This window comes from Nuphar pumila, chromosome 13 (genome assembly GCF_984573655.1).
Source record: "Nuphar pumila chromosome 13, dmNupPumi1.hap1.1, whole genome shotgun sequence".
Taxonomy (NCBI): Eukaryota; Viridiplantae; Streptophyta; class Magnoliopsida; order Nymphaeales; family Nymphaeaceae; genus Nuphar; species Nuphar pumila.
Window position 1 is genome coordinate 5449221 of NC_143261.1, and position 23522 is coordinate 5472742.

The 23522-nt window shown below is 39.5% G+C and overlaps 1 protein-coding gene across 1 annotated transcript; it reads left to right on the forward strand.

Moving 5' to 3' along the window:
- The first annotated feature begins 1184 nt into the window (after nt 1-1184).
- LOC149817605 (Pectin lyase-like superfamily protein) lies at nt 1185-19314 on the forward strand. Its single transcript, XM_089984846.1, has 6 exons — nt 1185-1915; nt 2748-3068; nt 3260-3380; nt 3537-3711; nt 3838-3908; nt 18444-19314. Exons 1-6 carry the CDS (start codon nt 1898-1900, stop codon nt 19151-19153), a joined length of 1416 nt encoding a protein of 471 aa, XP_089840972.1. The 5' UTR covers nt 1185-1897; the 3' UTR covers nt 19154-19314.
- Nucleotides 19315-23522: the final 4208 nt, after the last annotated feature.

A 23522-nucleotide genomic window follows, 5' to 3' on the forward strand; every position in this document is an offset into this window, starting at 1 on the left:
TTTCTCGTGTCCATACCTACATTGAGAGGATGTCAAAATGGACCACTTATGACATTGGTCAAGTGGAACTCTCTCTCTCTCTCTCTCCATATATATATATATATATATATATAGTTTCTCTTGTGTCCATATCCACAATTAGAGGATGACAAAATGAACCACTTATGACATTGGTCAAGTGCAACTCTCTCTCTCTCTAATGCTGGCACACACACATCAATAATTGACAATTTAAGCAAATATGATACTTGAGGCCTTTCCGATTGTAACGTGGGAAAATCTTGAGTAGGGGGGCAAAAGGAACGAGGATTATGTCACATTAAAGTCCGAATTCAAAATGCAAATAGATTTCAGTTATGGATTTAAATCTGATCCAACGAAATAAGGTTGAATAGGGATTCGAAATATGTGCAGTAATACTAAAGCCAATACAAAAAAGATTAAAAACAAGCTCCTTACATGTAAGAAATACAATTGGGTTTAATCTTGGTTAGAATTCGAATTGCATTCAGTCCCAAAACCTGGAAACGTAGTTGCCCGAAATGAGTATCGGTACGTGAAGGCTTAAAAAATTTCAGGTACGGTTTTATTTGAAACACATTCTATGACTGAAAAATACTAATACCAGTTTCACATGAATAATTGGCATGAGTTTTTAAAAAGTTGATAGGAAGTATATACTTTTATAAAGGTATCCACAAATGAAAATAGTTAAATATACATATGTGATCAATCTTATAGTATAATAAATTTTTATAAATTATAATATTTAAAAATATCAATAAAATAGTGTTTTTTAAAATGAAAATTTTGTTTATATGCAAAAATGTTAATAGAAAGGTGTTTCTGTGTAAGATGATATACATTTCTCATGTAATTGGGGTGAGTTTCTTAAACATTTGTTTCTTCTATTTATGATTTTCCATATGAGCTTAATACTAGTATCTAGTACTGGTATGCCTAATACATAATACACTAGGATATATCGAGTATCAATGCTGCTATGCCAGAACGTAATCCAAACGCTTTGAGTGCAGAATCAGTTCTTGACTTAAAAGATCAGAATCCGAGAAAATACATCAAATTGAATCGGATATCTGACTATATCCGATATCCGATATCCGATCCGTCTACACCCCGAATCTAGAGCCATGCTGATGAGCTCTCCACCGAGGGTACCGGTTGGGCATTTCCCGAGGAACACTCCCACACCCCAGGTGGTACAGCTGTATTTTTCTTGGGTAACAAGGGTCAGGAGACCATCTTTTCCCAATGTAACGAATTTTAAGATTGGTTCCCATAAATTGACTAATTTTTCAATTTCAGTTCGTGACAGATACCTATCAACAGTTGCGTCATGTGATCATCATCTCTCTCTCTCTCTCTAAACTTTCTGCAACTCTAAGCTCTCTCATGGCTGCCACTGGATGACCACCATCTCCCTTCAAGTCATTAGTCGGTTTCTCTCACACCTTAGCTTTCGCTACAGCCACAGTGTGCATTTCTGAGAGAACCCATCTTTGTACAGTTGCCTTTTTATTTTTATTTTTTTTCTTTTGCTCCTTTGGTAAATACATCAGGCACACTGGACTCCACCACCACCACCATCCTTTGTAATTCCTAACGGACATATTTCTTGGGCCACAGTCTGTCTGTTTGTTGTTTGGCGGGTACAACGGTCACTTTCATGCATCATGATTGTCTCTTTGGTGGCTCTCAAAATACCCATCTACTCAACTCCAGCCTGATGATTCTCATCAACAGCAAGGCTTCTGGAAGGTGGTCCCAGGCCTTCAACTCGCATGCACATCAAGCATCCCTTTTAAGTGTCAGAAGGAACAGCAGAGCCTGAATCCTGTGTTGCACAAGAGCAGAAGAAGAGTTTAGCTAGATTCATATGAGGAGATCTATTTCTGTGAGTATCAGATCTGCATTTTCTGTGATATTCCCTTTTTTTGTTTATTTTTTCAATTGTTTCATATATTTGAAGCATGATTTTCTTTCCTCTTTGGGGAAGGAAGGCCAGGTTTGTTGGTATTGTTGATTTGGTCATGGTTTGATTGGTTTTGTGATTGTGGTCTAATTGAAACAGAATTTGACTGCAGTTTTTGTTTATGATCTGTGGATCGCTTGCATGGCTTCATTTGATATGTTTGATTGTTGATGGTGGTTTTTGTTTGTCCTCCCATTGTTCTGATTCTTTTCTGCCGTTAGGATGAAAATACAGATTTTAGTTTCTGAATGCCGACTGAATTCTATTATGTTTCCGTTTAATTTTAGGCTGGCATATTGATTGTTTCTTTTATGTGGCACTTTTGATTGTCTTTGTGAAATTCTATTTCAAATTAAAATGCGTGTTCAATGAAATTTTTTGTAGACGATGCAGATGTGTACTAAATTTCTTTCACGGTTCTGCGTTGCAAGTAATTTGATGTCTTTGCTGTTCCATGCTTGAGTTTATGCATTTTCAAGCATGGGGTCTTTCTGAAATGTTTTTCGATATGAAATACTTCACCTGGATTGCGTAGCTCCTTTCAGAGCTGTTGTTTCCTTTTTCTGATTTCTACAATGTTTCACCGAGTCTGATGAATGACATCATCTATGAATCAGTAGTTATAGATATATTGCCGAATTTGAGGAAGACGATGAAAATTTAGGTGGGCATGCCGGCATATGCATTTGAATCTAATCATCTGATCATTATAGAAAATTATCATACTAACACGAGGTCTTTTTCCTCCCTCCAGCTGTTGGAAGTGCTACTCTTACTTGTATATATCTGTGAGATCAGATGGGCTGTCACAGGTAGCAGCTTTGATTGTGGGCCGACATCAGTCAGCAAATTTAGACCACATAGAGTCACCATAACTGAATTTGGTGCTGTAGGAGACGGGGTCACTCTTAACACAAAGGCATTTCAGAATGCCATGTTTTATCTTAATTCATTTTCTGATAAGGGTGGTGCTCAGCTTTTCATTCCAGCAGGAAGGTGGTTGACAGGAAGCTTTGTTCTCATCAGCCACCTCACAGTGGTACTGGATAAGGGGGCTGTAATTCTTGGATCAAGGGTGAGTATCTTGGTCTGTGTTCTGTCCATTCTGACCTATCTAGATTCTAACTTAAAATCCCACTATACAGTTGTTTGGATTGGCTGTATCATCATTAGCAATCAAGACATAGAACCTAATTATACTATGCATTAGAGACAGTAGCAGTTTTGCACTATGGAATTCTTCAGGTACTTCATGTAATTTTGCAGGATTCAAGTGACTGGCCAATCATTGATCCATTACCTTCATATGGTCGAGGCAGGGAGCTTCCTGGGGGAAGACACAGAAGTCTTATATATGGGTTCAACCTTACAGATGTCATCATAACAGGTGAGCTGATTCCATAAGTATTCTGTTTTATTCTTTTTGTATTTGATGATGTAGATGGTAATACATATGAGAACGATCGTAGGTGAAAAGCAGACTAGTCATTACAAAAACTGATTTGCCATCCTAACTGTGCACTTTGATCCTCGCATGTTTAAGGTGAGAATGGAACAATTGATGGTCAAGGCAGTGTTTGGTGGAGCTGGTTTCGAAACAAAACTCTTGATTACACTCGTCCGCATCTAATTGAGTTGATGCACTCAAATGGGGTGGTCGTCTCAAACTTAACTCTTTTGAACTCACCATTTTGGACCATCCATCCTGTATACTGCAGGTTTGTCCAGAAGAACTCGCGTTTCTTTTCCAAATGGGATTTCAGTTTCCTAAAATATTTTGTAGTTCAATGCAAAACTGAAGTTTATGTAGGGGATACTTGAGATTATTTTTGCTGGTTGAACAGCCAAGTCCATATTCAGCATGTGACGATTACTGCTCCTCATCATTCACCAAACACTGATGGCATCGATCCAGGTGAATTGACAACTTCTAGGCTTACATTTCAGCATGTTCTATTTCTATCTTATTTCCATTTTCTCATGGTTATGCATGTATGTCATTGTCCTAGATTTTGGGGGGTTCATAACTGAAGAAATTTCACCGTTTAGAATTACTGGAACATATAATGATCACAGCCTTCGCTGGACCTTTCTGAAGACGGACAAAAGCAACTTCACAGAGATATGCATATGGATGCATGTTTATTAAACATTCTTAGACAATAATAATGTTCCCATGTTGATAATCCTGTTCCCATGTCTTTTACTGCAAACTGGAGCCTCTTTGATTTCTCAAGCATAATATTTTGACAAATAGGCAAGGGTTCCCTCACTTTGTTGGACGGGTGGGAGTAAAGAAGTTAGTCCAAGACCATAAAATTAGGTTAGCCACTTGGAACATAGGGTCTTTAACTGGTAAGTTGGTAGAATTAGTAGATGTTATGTGTAGGAGAAAGATTGATATTTTATGTCTACAAGAGACCAAATGGGTATGTGAGAAAGCAAAAGTGATAGAACCTTGGGGATATAAGATTTGGTATACAGGAATAAATAGGAATAGGAATGGAGTAAGGATTGTTATGAGTCGTGAGTTTATAGATAATGTAGTTGAGGTCCGTAGGAAGGGTGATAGGATTTTACTTATTAAATTAGTATTAGGTACGGATATTATTAATATTATTAGTGTTTATGCACCTCAAGTAGGTTTAGATGATTTCATTAAGCATCAGTTTTGGAAAGATTTAGATAGAGTAGTACAAGGGATATCTTATGGAGAAAGGCTTTTCATCGGCGGTGACCTTAATGGGCATGTAGGCATTAGTAGGGATGAATTTGAGAGTATCCATGGAGGCTATGGTATAGGAGAAAGAAACGAAAGTGGAGAAAGGATTTTAGATTTTGGTTTGTCCTATGATATGATCTTAGCAAACACTTGGTTTAGGAAGAGAGAGTCTCACCTAGTAACATTTAAAAGTGGGGTTAATACGAGTCAGATAGATTTTTTCCTACTTAGAAAAAGAGATAGGGGTTGTTGCATCGATTGTAAGGTTATATCGGGAGAAAGTGTAGCTACACAACATAGAGTCTTAATTTTAGATCTTAGAATTAGACAATGCCGCAAAAGGGATAGACATAGGATAGATCCTAGAATTAAGTGGTGGGCACTAAAATGAGCTAAACAAGGAATGTTTGTAGAGCAAGTAGTTAAATAAGCTGATTGGTGTCTCGAGGAGGATTCAGAATCAATGTGGAATAAGATAGCGGGTGGCATGAGAAAGGTGGCTAAGGAGGTATTGGGTGAGTCTAAAGGCGGTGCACCGCTAGGTAAGGATACATCGTGGTGGAACGAGGATGTCAAATTAGTTATTAAGGTTAAAAGAGAGTGTTATAGAAATCTAAGTAAGAGTCGTGATAATGAGAATTTGGAGAAGTATATGATAGCAAAGAAGGAAGCTAAAAAAGTAGTTTGGAATGCGAGGGTAAGGTATATAAGGAGGTTTATGACAAGTTGGATACCAAAGAGGGCGAGAAGCATATTTATAGGCTTGCAAAGTTGAGAGATAGGAAATCGAGGGATCTGGGTATGGTTAGATGTATCAAAGATGAAACACAAAGGGTTTTAGTCAAAGATGAGGAGATTAAGGAGAGATAAAAAGATTATTTTGATAAGCTATTTAATGAAAGTCATGCTCAGGATCTTGGAGACTTCTCCATTCCTTTTCATGAGATGAATTGTGACTTCATGCGCAAGATTCAAAAGAAAGAAATTGCAGAGGCTTTGAAGAAAATGAAATCAAGAAGGGCAGTTGGCACAAATGGTATACCTATCGAGGCTTGGAAATGCTTGGGAGAGAAAGGTTTAGAATGGTTGGCAAATCTTTTTAACAAGATTTGGCGGACAAATAAGATGCCTAATGAGTGGAGGAAGAGTACTTTGGTGCCTCTATATAAGAATAAGGGTGATATACAAGATTGCACAAACTATCGTGGTATAAAACTCATGAGTCATACTATGAAACTTTGGGAGAGGGTGATTGAGTCTAGGTTGAGGAAGGTTTTCATGATACCGGAGAGTCAATTTGGTTTTATGCCTGGAAGATCAACTATGGAAGCTATACATCTGATTTGGAGAAGGCATACGATAGAGTACCTAGGGATGTTCTCTGGTGGACAATGATGAAGAAGGTGTTTCTCTCAAGTACATTAGTATAATTAAAGATATGTATGAAGGAGTAGTAACCAATGTCCGCACTTGTGGAGGGGTGACAACCAATTTTCCTATAACGGTTGAGTTACATCAAGGATCTGCTTTAAGCCCTTTCCTATTTGCTATAGTGATGGATGAGCTTACGAGATCAATTCAAGAAAATGTGTCGTGGTGTATGTTGTTTGCTGATGATATTGTTTTGATTGATGAGTCTGGAGTTGGGGTTAATGCTAAGTTAGAATTATGGAGACATACATTGGAAGCAAGAGGTTTTAAGTTGAGTAAGAGTAAGATAGAATACATGGAATGCCGGTTTAGTAAGCAACGAAGTAGTGATGGGAGTGTAGTGAAGCTTGGTGAGCAAGAAATACTGGTGGATGATTGTTTCAAATATTTGTGATCTATTATTCAAAAGTATGGAGAAATTAATGGAGATGTAAATCATATGATAAAGGTTGGGTGGATAAAATAGAAGAGTGCAACTGGAATGTTGTGCGATCGTAGAATGCCATTGCGGTTGAAGGGAAAGTTTTATAGGACGACTATTAGGCCCACTTTACTATATGGTACGGAATGTTGGGCTGCCAAGAGACATCATATTCAAAAAATGAGTGTAGCTGAGATGCGTATGCTGAGATGGATGTGTGGAAATACAAGATAAGATTCGGAACGCGGAGATACGTAAGAAGGTAGGCGTTGCACCCATTGAAAATAAGATGAGAGAGAATCGTTTACGGTGGTTTGGACATATTCGGCGAAGGCCTAATGATGCTCCAGTTAGAAGGATGGAGAAATGGGAAAATATATTAGTTAAAAGAGGTCGGGGTAGGCCTAGGAAGACATGGATGAAGGTGATAGGAAAGGATATGAATGCTTTGAACCTCACCGAGGACATGGCATTGGATAGAAATGATTGGAGGAGAAGGATTCATGTGGAAGACCCAGAATGATTTTCTTTTTTGGTTCATATCATCGACCCCAATTGTTTTGGGATGAAGGCGTAGTTGTTGTTGTTGTAATATTTTGACAAATTTTCATAACACTCAATCTTCTTGTGATGTGATTTGACATATATCTAAGTTCACTTGAGAAAGAAGACCTCCACCTATGCACTTGTTAGAAGAGGGATGCCATCTATTGCAATCACTTCTCTTGATTGTTGACTTACTGTTGCACCCTCCTCAAGATCCGGTTTTAAAGGTTGGGAACTTGGACCTGAAGGGAGCTTCGGGCTAGCAACAGATGAGTACTCTAGTTTGAGCCCGACATAAGCGAGATGATTGAACTTGAGGTTTTTAGTCCTCTGAGGCTAGGCCGGACGTGTCTGAAGTGCAGACCCTCGCTAGACACGATGGAGTAGAGGTCGAAGGGCAACCGTGGTGAAGATTTTGAGTGGTTATTAAAAAGGTCTAAAGAAACAGAAAAATCGAGTAGACTAAAAATGGCCCCGGGGTCCAATTGGGAGAGAGCTTCGGTTTAGATTTGATATGCACTGAATCAATGGCTTTGATGGACACCTAAGGACGTGTTTCAGAGTTATGATAGGATGCTGGAGGTCATGGATCACTAAAATAGGTCGTTGGGTGGTTTGGATGCTCAAACGGTGCAAACTACACGTTTTGCCGAATTGACATAGCGCGATTTTGGTGTTTTGGGTTCCGGGCATGGGTATGGTCTTAGCTAAGGCTGAGATCAGTTTAAGGGATTGTGTAGCAGGTCTAGGGAGATCCTAAAGGGGTCTACATGTTTATGTGTGGTTCGGGTATGTGCAGAAGAATTGAAAAGGCAAAACAGCCCGTAGAACGAGACTACATTGTTGTTTCGGGTGCGATCTTGACCTAGATGGCTTAGGCAGCTTTAGAGAAGGATAGTGACTGGTCCTAGGGTATGATAGGGGTCCATGAAATGTATAAATACTTGGGACAAGTTTGAGAGGATGACTGATTAGCATAACCATGGTTAACAAGGCTCCAATGTTAGCTTCCGTAGGTAAGGAGATGCTCTACTGCATGTCGGAGATACAAGAAAGGCTTAGGCCCTTAGCAGAGGTGGATGACTAGATCCACGAGTCTGATCCACACGTGAGCTCAGAAATGAGAGAAGAGAGAGAAAGACGTTAAGGAGGTAGGGACGCCCATAGAGAGAGAATCGTCTAGAGAGAGGGGGACGACTAGAAGGAGAGGGAGAGAAATTGAGAAACTTATTTTCTTATTCAATTCAATGATTCATATAGCTTCCCAAAACCTCCTTATATAGATGGATCTTGAGTTGAGTCCTACTTGAATGAAACTTCATCTACTTAGAGAAGTCAAAATACCAACTAGACTAGGACTCCTACTTAGCTAAGTACTTTTCATAAAAACAAACCCAATAAAAGACTTTCATAATTAACTAAACTTAATTAATGCTAATTACTTTTAGAACTAGGGGATGTCCCATAGGACTCTACAACATGACACGTCCCCCTAGGTGGACCTCACTTCTTAATTGACATGCCCTCTAAACTTGACATATGTCCTGCTTCTCCTTTTCTTGCCTTGGACTGTGGATCTTTGACTTGTCGACCATTAAAAAATTCATGTCAACTGCCACATCATCATCTTAGGATCCACCTAGGCCTGAATGACCCTCAATGCCTTCAGGGAAAGGCGTGTAGATCCTGGAGTTCAGATCCACACCATCTTCTAAAATTCAGGCGTAACACTTACATAGTAAGTATAACTAATTTTTTTATAATGTGCTCAATTGAGGAAGAAAGGAAGGGAAGAAGTCGAAAGAGGATAAAAAATAAAGAGGAGGATCTTTAGCTCACATTGCATTTCTGACTCCTATCTCAATTATGCATGAAAGATAATTTGTTTTACATGCTTAAAAACACCAAAAAGGAGTAAACTACCCATTGACTAGACAATGAAATTTCCAAAGTACAATGGTAGGTGGAGAGAAAAGGATATGGTCAACACCACTTATCTCATTATCATCATCATCATTTGTTTCCAAGTGCTTCCCTTGATTATGATGCTACGGCTCTTTCCCTTACATTGAACCACAAGTACACAGGCTTGTCTGTTTTCACTTTCTTAGTGGAGTAATGGTTATATCTGAAATGACTTGCCTGGTAGATTTCATTAGATTGATTCATCAGAAAAAGTGTTTAGAAGGTGTAATCCAACTTCTCATGTTTCATTGATCATGTATTAGCAGTATGAAGGTAAATCATGTATACGTTGTATCACAAAGGTAATGAGCTGGAACTCATGGATTATTGCAGGTAGTGAAGGATCTTGTTGATACATCTTTCATAGTAGTAAACTATATTTTTGCTGCTCTTGGGCTGAAGTGCAGAAAGTTTGAGAATGGACTTCATTTGGATGCTTCAAGCTGGTCTTTTCTCCAAGATGCCAATGACTTAGTAGTTACTTTCTCCAAGAGGTCTTGTTTTTCTAGTTGGATAGGTTTTGAAAGCTTTCTTTTTCTTCCTTCTTCTTTCATTGGATGGTATCATCTTAGACTTGGAAGAGCTTTATGAGTTCTCAAGTCAAAGCCTTCTTCTTACCTTCAATAAGAAGCCCTAGGATCAGTTCTCTGCATCTCTCATGCATGCAGTTGCTTCACCAACAAACATGTGTGGGAAGGGTAAGTGGAAAAGTGAGTGGAAAGGGGGATCTATCATCCTAAAAGATGATGCTATGTTTGGGTCAAAATGGTTGGAGGAAAGGGACAAGGAGTTTGGAGCTTCCACAATCCAAAATTAAGAAAAACCAGATTCTTCTCTACCTTCCATAAAGGAGGTAAGTTCATACGGACATTATAGAAACCAATATTGTCTTCTCTAACCCATTTTCTTAGATATGAACATGAGACAAGCAGGTTTTTAGAACAAATCGATCAGTATTTCTCAATCTCCTTCTTTGTCCCCATATGAGAAGACCCTAACTGAAGTGGGAAATGTGAAATCTTTGGGAAGAAATGGGGAAACATGAATGAAGGAATTGAGGATTGTCAAGTCCCTAGGAAGTTATGGAGGACAAAACGAGATGGAAGTAGTTAGAATGTATGACACCCCGAAACTCGCTTTGAGAAAAAAACATCATTTTCTAACATGGTTTTAGGAATGAAAATTTCTCTTGTGCATGTCTTAAAAATTATGATGTACCTTAGATTCTAAAGTTATTGGCTTCCTCAAACTTGAGAAGAAGTTTGCTTTTGAAATCTGATTCTATACAATACAAGGCTTTACACCAAATCAAGGGTCCTTATTTATGCATTGATCAAATCTTTAACTAGGGTTGAGTTGCGTTTGATGCATAGAAATTTGATAGTGTAGCACTTTCCTGAGTAGTATCTAACTCATATATTTGTAGGGCATGATATTCGTGGATGGTCAAGCAAGTATATAGCATGTGTAGATAAAATCCATGTGCCTATTAGAACAGAGACATGGACTTAGCCACTCAAGTATATTTGAAGGATGTCTTGTTATAATAACTTGTCCTTTTCTTTATTATTCTTGAGAAGTTTTCACTAATGCCAGAGTACAAGTCATTGTCTCTTCACTTATAACTGGATATTCTATTTTTTTCATTCATTTTAGAATCATAATAGAATCCCCATTTACCTAAAGCCTAATATTTAGAACCCAGTTGTTTCAAAACTTCAACTAACTTGCTTAGATCTTGGGGGATTCAATGCAAAATTAAAAGAACTTCTATGTTCTTTTTAACAACTTTCACATGGGTCTCTACATTTATTTTTGGCCTATCCTGGTCACCACCATGACCGTGGACTTTCCCTGCACGGAGGGAAGCCCATCAATATGTCCTCCCAAATGCGGTATGACACTGGAAGAGGCTGCATCAACCCGACGGGGAAAGCGGTCTCGTACTTGACCCTCTGACACACATCACACCGCCCCACAAACTGCCAAACCTACTTTTTCATACCCCTCCACACAAACTCCATACTCAAACGCTGATAGATCCGCTGGACCCCCTCATGACCCGCTATAGGAGTCACGTGGTACTGCTCTATAAAAAAAGCCGTCAGATCGAAATCAGGAGGAACTACTATCCGCCCACAGTGCATTACTAAGTTCCTCCAAATTTTGAGTCTGGGGGCCTCTTTGAATCTGCGCCCTGACTCTAGAGAGGAAGTTGTGCATCACATACTCCCGCTAGAAGTTGTCCAGGAATGGGAAAGTAACGATGGTCATGCTGAGACATATCAACTCATCCTTGTGTCCCTGCCTCGAGAGGGCGTAGGCCATCTGATTACTGGCCTACTTGCGGTACTTGATCTCAAAGTTGTACCCCAAGAGCTTCGAGACCCACTTTTGCAAAGTCTTTGTTAAATCCGGTAGGGCCTAAATGGGCGTTCGAGTCATGGCTTCCTTCAAAGACTCAAAGGCCGTGGTAGCCTCTTAGCTTCAATGAAAGGTACCCTTCTTTAGCAGGGCTGTCAGGGGGTGGGCGATCTGAGCATACCTCTGAATGAATTTCCGGTAGTACTCGGTAAGGTTGAGAAATCCCTGCAATCTCTTGAGGGATTGGGTACTGTCCAACTCTGCATCGTCTCAATTTTCTTGAGGTCTACCTCCATACCCTAGCTGGAGATAACATATCCCAAGTAATGGATACGGGACTGACCAAAGCTGCACTTGGTTTGCTTAGCATATAACTGATGCTCAACGAGGGTTTCCAGGGCAATCTGCAGGTGATGCATATGGTATTCCCAAGAGGGGTTGTAGATCAGGATAGCGCCGAAGAAGACTAATATGAACGACCGAAGGTAGGGTCAAAACACATTATTCATCAGACCCTGAAAGGTTGTTGGTGCATTGGTAAGACTGAAAGGCATTATCAAGAATTCATAGTGATCGTCATGAGTCCGGAACGCGGTCTTATGCACATCGTCTGGGGCCATGCAGATCTGGTGGTAGCCGGATCGGAGATCCAACTTCGAAAAGTAATATGTCCCATGTAGTTCATTCAGCAATTCATCGATCACCGGGATCGAGTACTTGTCCTTAATCGTGATCTGATTAAAGGTCCAGTAGTCTATACAGAACCGCTAACATCCGTCCTTTTTCACCAATAGAACCAAAAAAGAATACAAACTATTGCTAGCTCTAATGATCCCATCCGAGAGCATCTCCCTCACTAGCTGCTCAATCTCCAACTTCTGAGCGTGTGCATATCTGTAGGGCCGACGAACATTAGTCATCTTGGACTGAAGCTCAGTCAAAATTGCATGGTCATGAGACTGAGAGGGGGGTAGGCCCTTTGGCTCGCCGAATAACGTGCCAAACTTTTGGAGCAAGGCCTCCAAATCGTTTTGTGTCTCTGTTGGGGTTATGGGCACCCCATCCACTGCCCTCATCGCAAATATCTGCTACACACCCTCCCGAACCACCTTGGCGAGTTGTTTAGACTCAACCAGAGAAGGTGTCTGCGAAGGAGCTTAGATCGACACTTGATGACCTCCATAGTCGAACTCCATAATCATGTCCTTGAAGTTTCACCAGACATAACCTAAGGACTAGAACCACTGCATCCTTAACACCATATTTGTACCCTTAATTTGCAATACAACATATCCATGGTTAGGATTGTTCCTTAGATCTCCAGCTGAACTCCAGGACAAAGGGCGTTGCATCTGAGTTTGTTATCATTCCCAACCACTACCTTGAAGGGCTGCTAAGGGAAAGTCGCAGACCTGACCCTCTTAGTCGTCTGCACACACACGAAGTTATGCATCGAATTGGTGTCTATCAACATTGAGATAGACAGTTGACCGATTCTACCTAGCACTATCATGGTTTATGGTACCTCCACACCGATTAGTGCATGGTACAAAATCTCTGGAACCTCCTCCGAAGTGTCATCGATCGTATCAGTCAACTTGGCATCGCTGGTCTCACCATCCTCAGCCTCACTATTGCATAGGTACAAATTCAGGACTTTACACTTGTGGTCTCTTGTCCATACCTCGTCGCAATAGTAGCAGAGGCCCTTCTTGCGATGCTCCTCCATGTGTTCGCGAGAGTGCCGCTTCACTTTAATCTTAGGGAACCACTCTTGCGTACGCCTTGACTACGAAGGGGGAATTATGGTCCGATCAACAGGCCTGTGGGGGACGGTCTCCCGAGAAGGACGAGACACTGTCTTGCAAGGGGACGAGTTCACCTGAGGCGTGAACATTTGGCTGGACATCCCACTAGAGCAAGTCCAGTGCGAGCTCATCGTGGAGAGCTTCTCCTTGGACATGTGCCAATTTTAAGCCTTGCATCAGGGAGATGGATCTCACAGCCTGAACCTCGATTTGCAGGTTTGGCTTAAGGCCCGCAATGAATGTCCCAATCAACGATTCCTAGACCACTCGGTAAAGAGGTCACTCAACCTCTCAAATTTTGCATGGTAGTGAATGATGCTGCCCTGTTGACGGATCTTGGACAACATAATGTGGTGATTAACGTAAGTTAACAGTCCAAAGACTTCAAACTAAACGAAGGCTCTAGAAAACCCTTCCCAAGTTGTCATCCCCAATTGGGTTTCCAACTAGTAATACCATCAGATAGCCTCTTCCTCTAAGTAGACTAAGCCAAAAGCTACCCAGTATTTGTCAGGCGTCTTCGTGATGCAGAAGTACTACTCTGCTCGGAACAACCAATTCATAGGGTTCACTCCGACAAACTTTGAAAACTTTAACCTGGGTTGACGAGCCTGATAGGGGGTCCATTTAAGGAACCTGAAGTCTGGCCGCTCGAGTTGGACTCCCAGCGACGATCGTGTTGTTCGTCCAACTGGTTCTGGATAGCATCTATGGCCTTGATGAGCTGCCAGAAATGCTCATCCAGTTTTCTGTTGAGCACTGGCACAGTCTCCTTAAGGCTACCCATGGTCTGATTCAAGTTGGTAATTTGGTCATCCACTTTATTAGACTAGGTTTGAAACTCGATATGTAGTTCCCCACCAACTCTTGAGCCCTCGTTATGTCGCGGGTTTCCAGGGTTACAGATCCAAGAAGGGCTTGGGCCCTTGCTGTCTAGGTTCGGATTTAACAGGGCTGACTTGGATGTTGGGACCAGAGTTACCGGAAGCGCCTAGCTAAAAGGGGAAGCGCGCTTCGGAAGCGCGAAACGTCGCGCTTCCGAAGCGTGGGGGGAAGCGTCCCCCTTTTTTGGGAAGCGCGTTTCCCTTTAATGGGGGACGCGCTTCCCTTTAATGGGAAGCGCGCTTCCCATCACGCTTCCCCCTCGCTTCCCCTGTTTTTTTCAATTTTTTTGTATTTTTTATTTTTTATTTTTATTTTTTTCGCTTCCCCCTCGCTTCCGAGACGCTTCCTAGGTCGCTTCCGAGACGCTTCCTAGGTCGCTTCCGAGACACTTCCCGAATCGCTCCTAAGTGGTCCCACGCTTCCCCGCTTCCTAAAATTTTGAAAGTGCCTCGCTTCCCGCTCCCGCTTCCCGTATCGCTTCCCGCTCCCGCTTCCTCAACTGGCAACCATGGTTGGGACCAGTCTTAGAGGGAACATGAACTCTGACAAGACACACGGGAAAGAGGTATGGTAACGCTGAATGCATATACGGTCGGGTAGGCGTGTGACTCCTACACTCGAGGCAGACACATCTCGGAATAACTGTCAAACACCTGGGTTGGTCAAACCCTCCCAAAAGTGCCTAGGTTGCACTAGAATATGGATTCAGACTTGGTGGAAGATGAAAAAATTCAGCCACACGACTACAATGTCGTTGGGACGGTCCTCTGGGTCTCAGAGACTCACTAAAGATGTCCAGGGGACGTGAACAAGCTGACTCCTTTGTATTCGGGGTAGATTAGCGTTGGGTCTGATCTAACTCCACACACGGTAAAGGATCCAACACGACTGAATAAAACATGATCCGAAAATTTAATACGAGCGTCAAATCGAATATGTATATAAATCATGAAGGGCATGGGCCCTTGTTGCGGCGTCCAAAGCGAAAAGGTAGATGGTGTGGTTCTCGGATTGCTACACGAAAACTGAGAAGGTTGCATGGGTCCCAAGGAGGATGCTCTGATACCATTGTTAAAACCTAAACTCCCACAGAGGACGGTTTCTACGGATCCAAGCACACGGAAGGGGGGCACGAATTATGGAGGTGCACACACGCACAACTACGAGGCTGGGCGAGATCAGGGCAATGGCTGGACACTATAGTAGCAACAACGTCAGGGCAGAGGGGTAGCATGTTCAGGTATCCTCGGACATGCTGCAACATGTGACAAGGAGGAGCAGGCGGGAGAGGCATGTCCTTGGGAGGGGGACATGATCAAACAAGTGGAAGGTGGATGGGGGCATCGTCGGGCATAGGACACGACAAGGCAGGAGGGCGAAAGTTGAGGCGTGTGGCAGGGGCATGTCCCCTGCCCTAGGACATGACCAGGGAGAAACCGACAGGGAGGGAGAGAGACGTCCTCCTGATCCTCTCCAAGACAGAAAAAGGCTCGTAGAAGCGGGGTGGCAACTTGTGTTGTTGTACTCGACGTACTGTACCTTGCCGGTTAGGTGAAAACTTGAGGAGCACAAGGTCACCCACCTGGAACTTCTGTGGTCGATGCGGTGGGGGTGTATCCCAGGGCATGAGACACAACCCGGGAGAAACTGATAGGGAGGGAGAGAGATGTCCCTCCTTGCGGGTTCGGAAAATGAGGCAGGTAGCGAAGGATGTCGGCTGGAAGGGAGAAACATGTTCCCGACTAGTTGGCGATGGCGGATGAGTGAGGGAGAAGAACTATTTCCTTGGAAGCAATCACTCACACGAACAAAGAAAAGAGAAATCACTCAATAATCTTCATTAAATAAACTAAGCTATACATGCCTATTTAAATAAACACAGAAGGATAAAACAGTAAATGTACAGACACAATCCCACCAGAGTCTCAGCCTGGGTAGGACTCCAGGCTGGGATGAACTTTTGCTTATTCCTGTAGAGTCCTCATTGGCATGGGATAGACGAGGTGGCTCTTCTGGGATGGATCCTGTACTTGGCGGATCCAACACTGGGGCGGATTCTCTAAGTCGGACCTGGAGCAGGAAAGGGTCCGTAATAGTAATCATCCCAAAATGTATAAGCTTGAACATTGTTTTCCATGAGGGTTGGGGTTATTAGGGGGCCAACAAGATGTTTGAACCTGATAGTACCATTATGTGGGGTTCAACCTAGGGGAACCCAAGGAATGTTGCAGGCTCACCATGGGTGTTAAACTTGGGAATGTGATTTGTTGATTCTATCGGATCTTATCTTCTCTAGTTTTGTTTTTGTTTTTTTTCTGTAATTGATTTACCATTGAATTGTAAAACTGCATTAATAAAAGAAAAGTCTTGGAGTATTCAAAGCATTTGTTCTTTATCCTTCTCATCTAGCTTTGCTCTCAAATCATTTCAGTTACTTTATAATTGTACCATAGATGAATATGTATAAAGATAAGTGCAGAAAACTAGTTGATGTAGTTGAGAAAGTACCTATTTTTATTACTTTGGAGATAACAGCCTGGGATTGAACCAACCAAAATAATAAGGTTTTAGGGTTTAACCATTTCTAATTACCTGTTACATGAATGTCTGCCCCAACATATCAGGTCAATGAGGGAGGCATTTGGTGGTTATGCCAAGCTTAGTTGTCAAAAGCGGTACTTAGTGCCGCCTAGGCAGGCTAGTCCCAGGGCCACCACCTAGGCTTATGGGTCTAAGTGGTAGGGCCTTGTTTTCTTGTCTAGGCCACCAAGGTGGTGCCTAGGTTGTTCTCACATAGGCCGAAGGGACATGGTTGTTATTTTGTTCTTTTTTGGTTTTCTTCCTTTCTTTTTTCTTCTTCATCCCCAAACGCTTTTCTTTTTACCTTCATTTTTTTTCCTTTTATTCTTCATCCCTCCACTTTCCCTTTTTCTTCCTCTCTCTTCTTTTTCTTTTTCCCTTTTTCCTTCTTATTTTTTTCCATTTTCTTCTTCCTCCTCTCGCCTCCCCACTCTCTTCTTTTTTTATTCTTCTTCTTCATTTTTTTCTTTTTTTTATTATTGTTTATACATGTATGCTTGTGTTTTTCACAAATATATATATATATATAAATATATATATATAAATATATATATATATATATATAAATATATAATCTGTTTTTCAGTGATATATGTGTGTGTGTGCACACATATATAGTTTTATGTTCAATGTTATGAAAATTTATGAATTTTACGATATATGTTACACTGAATTAACCACTTCATTCATAGTTACAATCATGTGTTTGCTAAATTTAACAATTTATTATAATATTTCTGCTTTTCTTGATGCTTTATTTTTTTTTTTTGGTCCCACCTAGTCCTTTTAGGGGTCTTCTGACTAGAGCTTTTGACAACTAAGATGCCAAGAGAATAAAAGTTTGTTGCATAATACAAATATATTATAGATATGGATCATATATTTTGAGAACGAAACTCGAATACTAGTCTCACAAAGGAAAGTTGTCCTTCATGTTTGGCATGCTTCTTGTCAAAGGTCTTCTTTATTGTTCTCTGTTTGGCATGCTTTTTGGTATACTTTTTGTGTTGGCAATGCTTTTGACTGCTTGAAAGAATTAGGCAAGGTGATCTTCCATAGTTTTTCGTAGTATGTCGACCGACCTTCACATTGAAAAAGTTGCTAAGCACTTGATAATTCAACATTGGAAAATATAAATAACAATTGATGCTAGTCGCTAGACTGGACAAACAAATCGTGTCAAGGGGGGGGGGGGGGTACTAGGTTGAAAAAACATTTTTTTACTCAGAAAATAAATGCTCTTGAACATTCATTTTTGTGTAGCATAAAGGCACATTCAGTTTGCAACTTATACTGAAATTCTCTGGGGAAATCCTATGCTTCCTTTCCATGTTATAGAACGTCAGATTAAATGCATGAGAATCTTCATTAGTTTGTTGCCTATAATTATCTTGAATTAAACTGATGGGCAGTGTGTTTTCCAAAGGGAAAAACTGGAGTGTTAACTACACCATGATCACCTTTTCCCAGGAAGTGATTTGCCATCTTATGAATGTTTTAAGACATGGTTGATGAGGGAATCACAAAGATCTCACTTGTTTTTCTTTATCAAACTTTTCTCTTTAACTATGCAAGTAGACGGTCAACTGCTATAACGATTTTCTGCAGATACAATATTTAAGCTGTTGAAATGCACATGCTATCTTCTAAAGTTTTATTAGGTGTGTGTGTGTGTGTTGATGTGTGTCCATGAAATGCATGTATTTTTCTAATTCATCTTCATTTCAGATTCATCTAATGATGTTTGCATCGAAGATTGTTACATTAGCACTGGTGATGATTTGATATCCATCAAAAGTGGCTGGGACGAGTATGGAATTAACTATGCCCGACCTAGTTCTAACATAATGATAAGGAGAATCAGTGGAGAGACGGGAAGTAGCTCAGGCATTTCATTTGGGAGCGAGATGTCCGGGGGCATATCGGACGTTCATGTTGAGGATGTTCACATTTTCAACTCTGTCAGAGGGATAAGCATAAAGACCTCCCCAGGTAGAGGTGGTTTTGTTCAGAACGTGTATGTCTCCAATGTGGTTATGTCTAATGTGAAGATGGCTTTCAAATTCACTAGTCACTATGGTCAGCACCCAGATGAGAATTATGATCCAAGTGCACTTCCTACCATAAACAGAATTACATTCAAAGATATAAGAGGAAATAATATCAGTTCAGCTGGCATTTTGGAGGGAATTAAAGGAGATGATTTCCTTGATATTTGTTTTTCCAACATCACTCTCAATGTTACATCATACCCTCCATGGAATTGTTCATATATCCAGGGGTATTCTGACTTTGTTACTCCAGAACTATGTCAGCCTCTCCGTCAGAAAATCCCAATAGGTTCTTCGGCATGCTATGGTCCAAAAGATCTGCGGCCTCAAGTGTCGCGGGGAAACCGCCTGATCAACACTATAATGGGGCTTGTGTGGGTTACCTGATCATATTCTGCTGAAAAATTGCAATCAAATTAGACCTTGTGATTAGCATTTGATTCTTTAATATGTAAGTAACCGAGATATGCTTTTCATTCTGCTGCCAAGTTTGGAGTTGAACGCAAGATTTCAAAAACTTGTCTTTTACCTTATAGGTGAGCCCAAAATTCATCTCAAGATCGTGTGTATATATATATATATATATATATATATATATATATATATATATATATATATATATATATATATATATATATATCCAAGTAGCTTCATGTTTTAAAATTTTTGGGTTGGGAGCAATAGATTGAGGGGGCCAGTTTTCACACGTGAAAATGTACTTAGCTTTATAAGTTGACATATTGAAACATGATGCCTGGATGGTAGAGTTGCTTCATTTTAACAAGGGGCCTCATGTCCAAATCCTTGTGGCGCGCACACACAAACACATGGATTTAAATTTGCTACAATCATTTGTTCCGCGGGAGTATGTTTAACACTTGTAAATTTTATTGTCTAAATAGTCTTGAATTTCATGGCCAAAATGTGGTATGAGAGCATTTTCATTGCTTTTATTTTTATTTATATTGGATCTTGGATATTTTTTTATCTTCAAAATTGGATTTCAGATATCTTGTTTGGATCTTCAATTTTAGATCCTTGATATCCTATTCGGATCTTTGATATTGGATCCTGGATATTTTTTGGATCTTCGATATTAGATTCTAGAAATCTTGGTTGGATATCCAATACTAGATCCAAAATGCATTGTTTGGATCTTTGACATCGGATTTTTGATATCTTAGTATAGATTTTACATCGAAATCGTAATGGTCCAATTAAAATTTTAATGTTGGATCCACAGTATTTGGATTCATATTGAAAGTTTGAATCTCTAAGTTTAATACTAGAAGATTCAGATCTATAGACCCGAATAGTCTATACATGAATCCAAAAATGGAATAGATTGTAGGTCCCCGTGTAGAAGATCCAAAATTGCAATTCTTTAAAAAAAAATATGAAGTGGAACCAATCAAAATACAATAAAGAATATGTTTAATATGCATGTCCAGCATTGAAACAAAAATTGTAATGGGTTCAATATCTTGATATGTGTATTTGGCATTGAATAATATGTTGAAATCCCTGTTTTGTGTGTTTTTGTTTTGATAATGATCCGCAATACTTGAAATACAATAAAGAATATGTTTAATATGCATGTCCATTATTGAAAAAAATTTGTAATGGGTTCAATATCCTGATATGTGTATTTGGCATTGAATAATACGTTGAAATCCCTGTTCTGTGTGTTTTTGTTTTGATAATAATCTGCAATACTTGAAATACATTAAAGAATATGTTTAATATGCATGTCCAGCATTAAAAAAAAAATTGTAATAGGTTCAATACCCTGATATGTGTATTTGGCATTGAATAATACGTTGAAATCCCTGTTTTGTGTATTTTTGTTTTGATAATAATACGGTTGCCTTGGCCTGCGAGTACCCGCAGAATAATTAAAGAGAAACTTAAATTAACCATTTATGTTCTTGGTTCATGTGAAATTTGCAATATACTGTACATGAATATGCTTATAATGAACTTTGTTTGTTCATATGTCAAAAATGAATCATGACATCGATTGTTTATGGTGACATGCAGTTAGTTAAGATATGAGAATGATTGTTTTATTTAATTTTTCAGTTGATCATGTCATGATATGTCATAGTTCAATTATTGAAAATTCATATTATCATATTTCCTTGCTATATTGAACTTATGAACAAGTATAATCCTACTGCTCAGACTAGTTGTAGCTTGATACTATCATTTTATCATTTTAGGTGATGAATAGAGAATGTAAAGCGATTGCGGGATGATGTAGGAACTATGATGCAAGAATTTTTTATGTTTTCGGGACAAATTAAACATTGTTGTTATTTTTAGTTTTGCTTTTGTAATGAACTTAATATTTTTATTAATTGCTAAACTCTATTGGTAATTGGAATGTTTTTATTGGTTTGAATGACCTCTGATGTACCCAAAATGATACAGTGCACTATGTTTTTTTTTTTTTAAATTCTCAAAATTCAAGTAAAATTTTGGGTCGTTACAGTATATGTCTAGATCGGATAATCGACTGACCCGAACCCGTTTGATTGGGTTTGGTAACAACTTTTATATGTGAATAATTAATAAAAAAATGCTTGTACTGTATAACAAAATTGTCGTGTTTTTCGAAAAAACCTACAATTTTCAAAAATATGCTTGTGTCCAAAACCACAACTTTTTGGTTTTAAAAGGACATTTTCACTCCTTGCACATGTAAATTTTCTCCAGACACACGAACTTTCCTCTCAAATATTCAAATATGCGAATTTTCTCTTTTATTTACAATTTTTTCTCAAATATGCAAATTTTCTCCTATACATTTGCAAATTTCCTCTCAAAATATGAGAATATGCACATGCCCTCCCAAATATGCGATTTTCTCCCAAAATATGTGAATGTTGTACTGTATTTTGTGATTTTTTCCAAATATATATTTTTAAAGCTGCACTAAAGGTTTTAGCAGCTCTTTTGAAGTGTCGCTAAAGGCCCATCTCGCTTTGAAGCTTTGTTAAAGGTTTTAGTGGCACTTTTGAAGTATCACTAAATGCCCATTGTGCTTTTGAAGTGTCAATTTTTTCCAATAAACTCTTTTTCTTAAAAATCACATAAGGGGCTCAAACAGGAGAACATTCACGAATGTGTGAGGACATTTGAGTGTGAAGGTCAAGACATTCACAAATATGAAAGTATGCAGGAGGAAATTCACCAATGTATGGGAGGAAATTCACAGATTTGAAAGGAAGTTCGTAAATATAGGAGGAAATTCACATATTTGAATATTTGAGAGGAAGTTTGAATATCAGAGGAAATTTGCAAGTGAGAAGGGTGAAAATCTTCTTTTACAACCGAAAAGTTGCAGTTTTGGACACGAGCAGATTTTCAAAAATTGAAGGGGTTTTCAAAAAACACATCATTTTTTGTTGTACAAAATGCTTATTTTTCGATAATTAATCAGGTCAGATTTAGTATGTCCATCAGATTCAGAGTAAGGTTCGATTTTACAACATAGCCCAAAATGATGTTGGACACTAGAAAAATTCAAACATTTAGGTTGTGTTTGGGACTCAACATTTGCACGAATTTGCAAGGAGTTGGGAAAATCAAATACTGGAATTTAGGGGAAGTGGTTTTAAGGGAAATAGAGAATTCTTCTTAATGCTTGGAAGACCTATCAGAGATTCTGACTTTCAATTCCTCTTTCTTCTTGATCTTGTTTGGAGGATATGCTTAACTTAGGTGGTGGTGGCTGTTGCAATATTCTCATTGCTTAGGTGGTGATTTTCATAGCATGAAGATTACTCCTCAAGAGGCAACAATAGTGGAGGTTGAAAGTGATATGGGAGGGATAGAGTTTAGTGCTTAGATGGTGGTAATGGAGAATGGTTGTAATGTTGAGGTGGTGGTGAATGCTTCAATGGTGATATGAAGGAGGCAACAAGTGGATTGATGGTTGTGGAAATTTCTGGTGGTATAAATGTCGTGAGAAATACTGTGTTAGTGGCTGGTGGTATGGAGGCATTGGTGGTCATGAGGAATGATCGTGGTATATGATCATGCATATATTTTAGGGTTATTTCATATCAAAAATATGCATGATTTCATAAAAAAATGATTTAAAACCCAATTTTATGTTGGTTTTAAGTGAATGAGCTAAAATGAATTAAAAATAGAAAATGCTTGAAAATTAGTGTTATTTTGTAATTTAATGAATATTTTAATGTTTGTCATTGTGAGTTCCTACAACAACAACAACAACAACAACTATGCCTTCATCCCAAAACAATTGGGGTCAGCGATATGAACCAAAAAAGAAATTCATTTTGGGTCTTCCACATGAATCCTTTTCCTCCAATCATTTCTATCCAATGCCATGTCCTCGGTGAGGTTCAAAGCATTCATATCCTTTCCTATCATCTCCATCCAAGTCTTCCTAGGCCTACCCCGACCTCTTTTAACTAATATATTTTCCCATTTCTCCAACCTTCTAACTGGAGCATCATTAGGCCTTCGCCGAATATGTCCAAACCACCGTAAACGATTCTCTCGCATCTTATTTTCATTGGGTGCAACACCTACCTTCTTACGTATCTCTTCGTTCCGAATCTTATCTTTTATTGTATTTCCACACATCCATCTAAGCATCCGCATCTCAGCTACACTCATTTTTTGAATATGATGTCTCTTGGCAGCCCAACATTCCGTACCATATAGTAAAGCGGGTCTAATAGTCGTCCTATAAAACTTTTCCTTCAACCGCAATGGCATT

Coding starts and splice junctions, on each gene's coding strand:
- LOC149817605 (XM_089984846.1), top strand. Junction 3,069..3,259: donor CTGTAATTCTTGGATCAAGG/GTGAGTATCTTG, acceptor GTAATTTTGCAG/GATTCAAGTGACTGGCCAAT. Junction 3,909..18,443: donor CACTGATGGCATCGATCCAG/GTGAATTGACAA, acceptor TCTTCATTTCAG/ATTCATCTAATGATGTTTGC.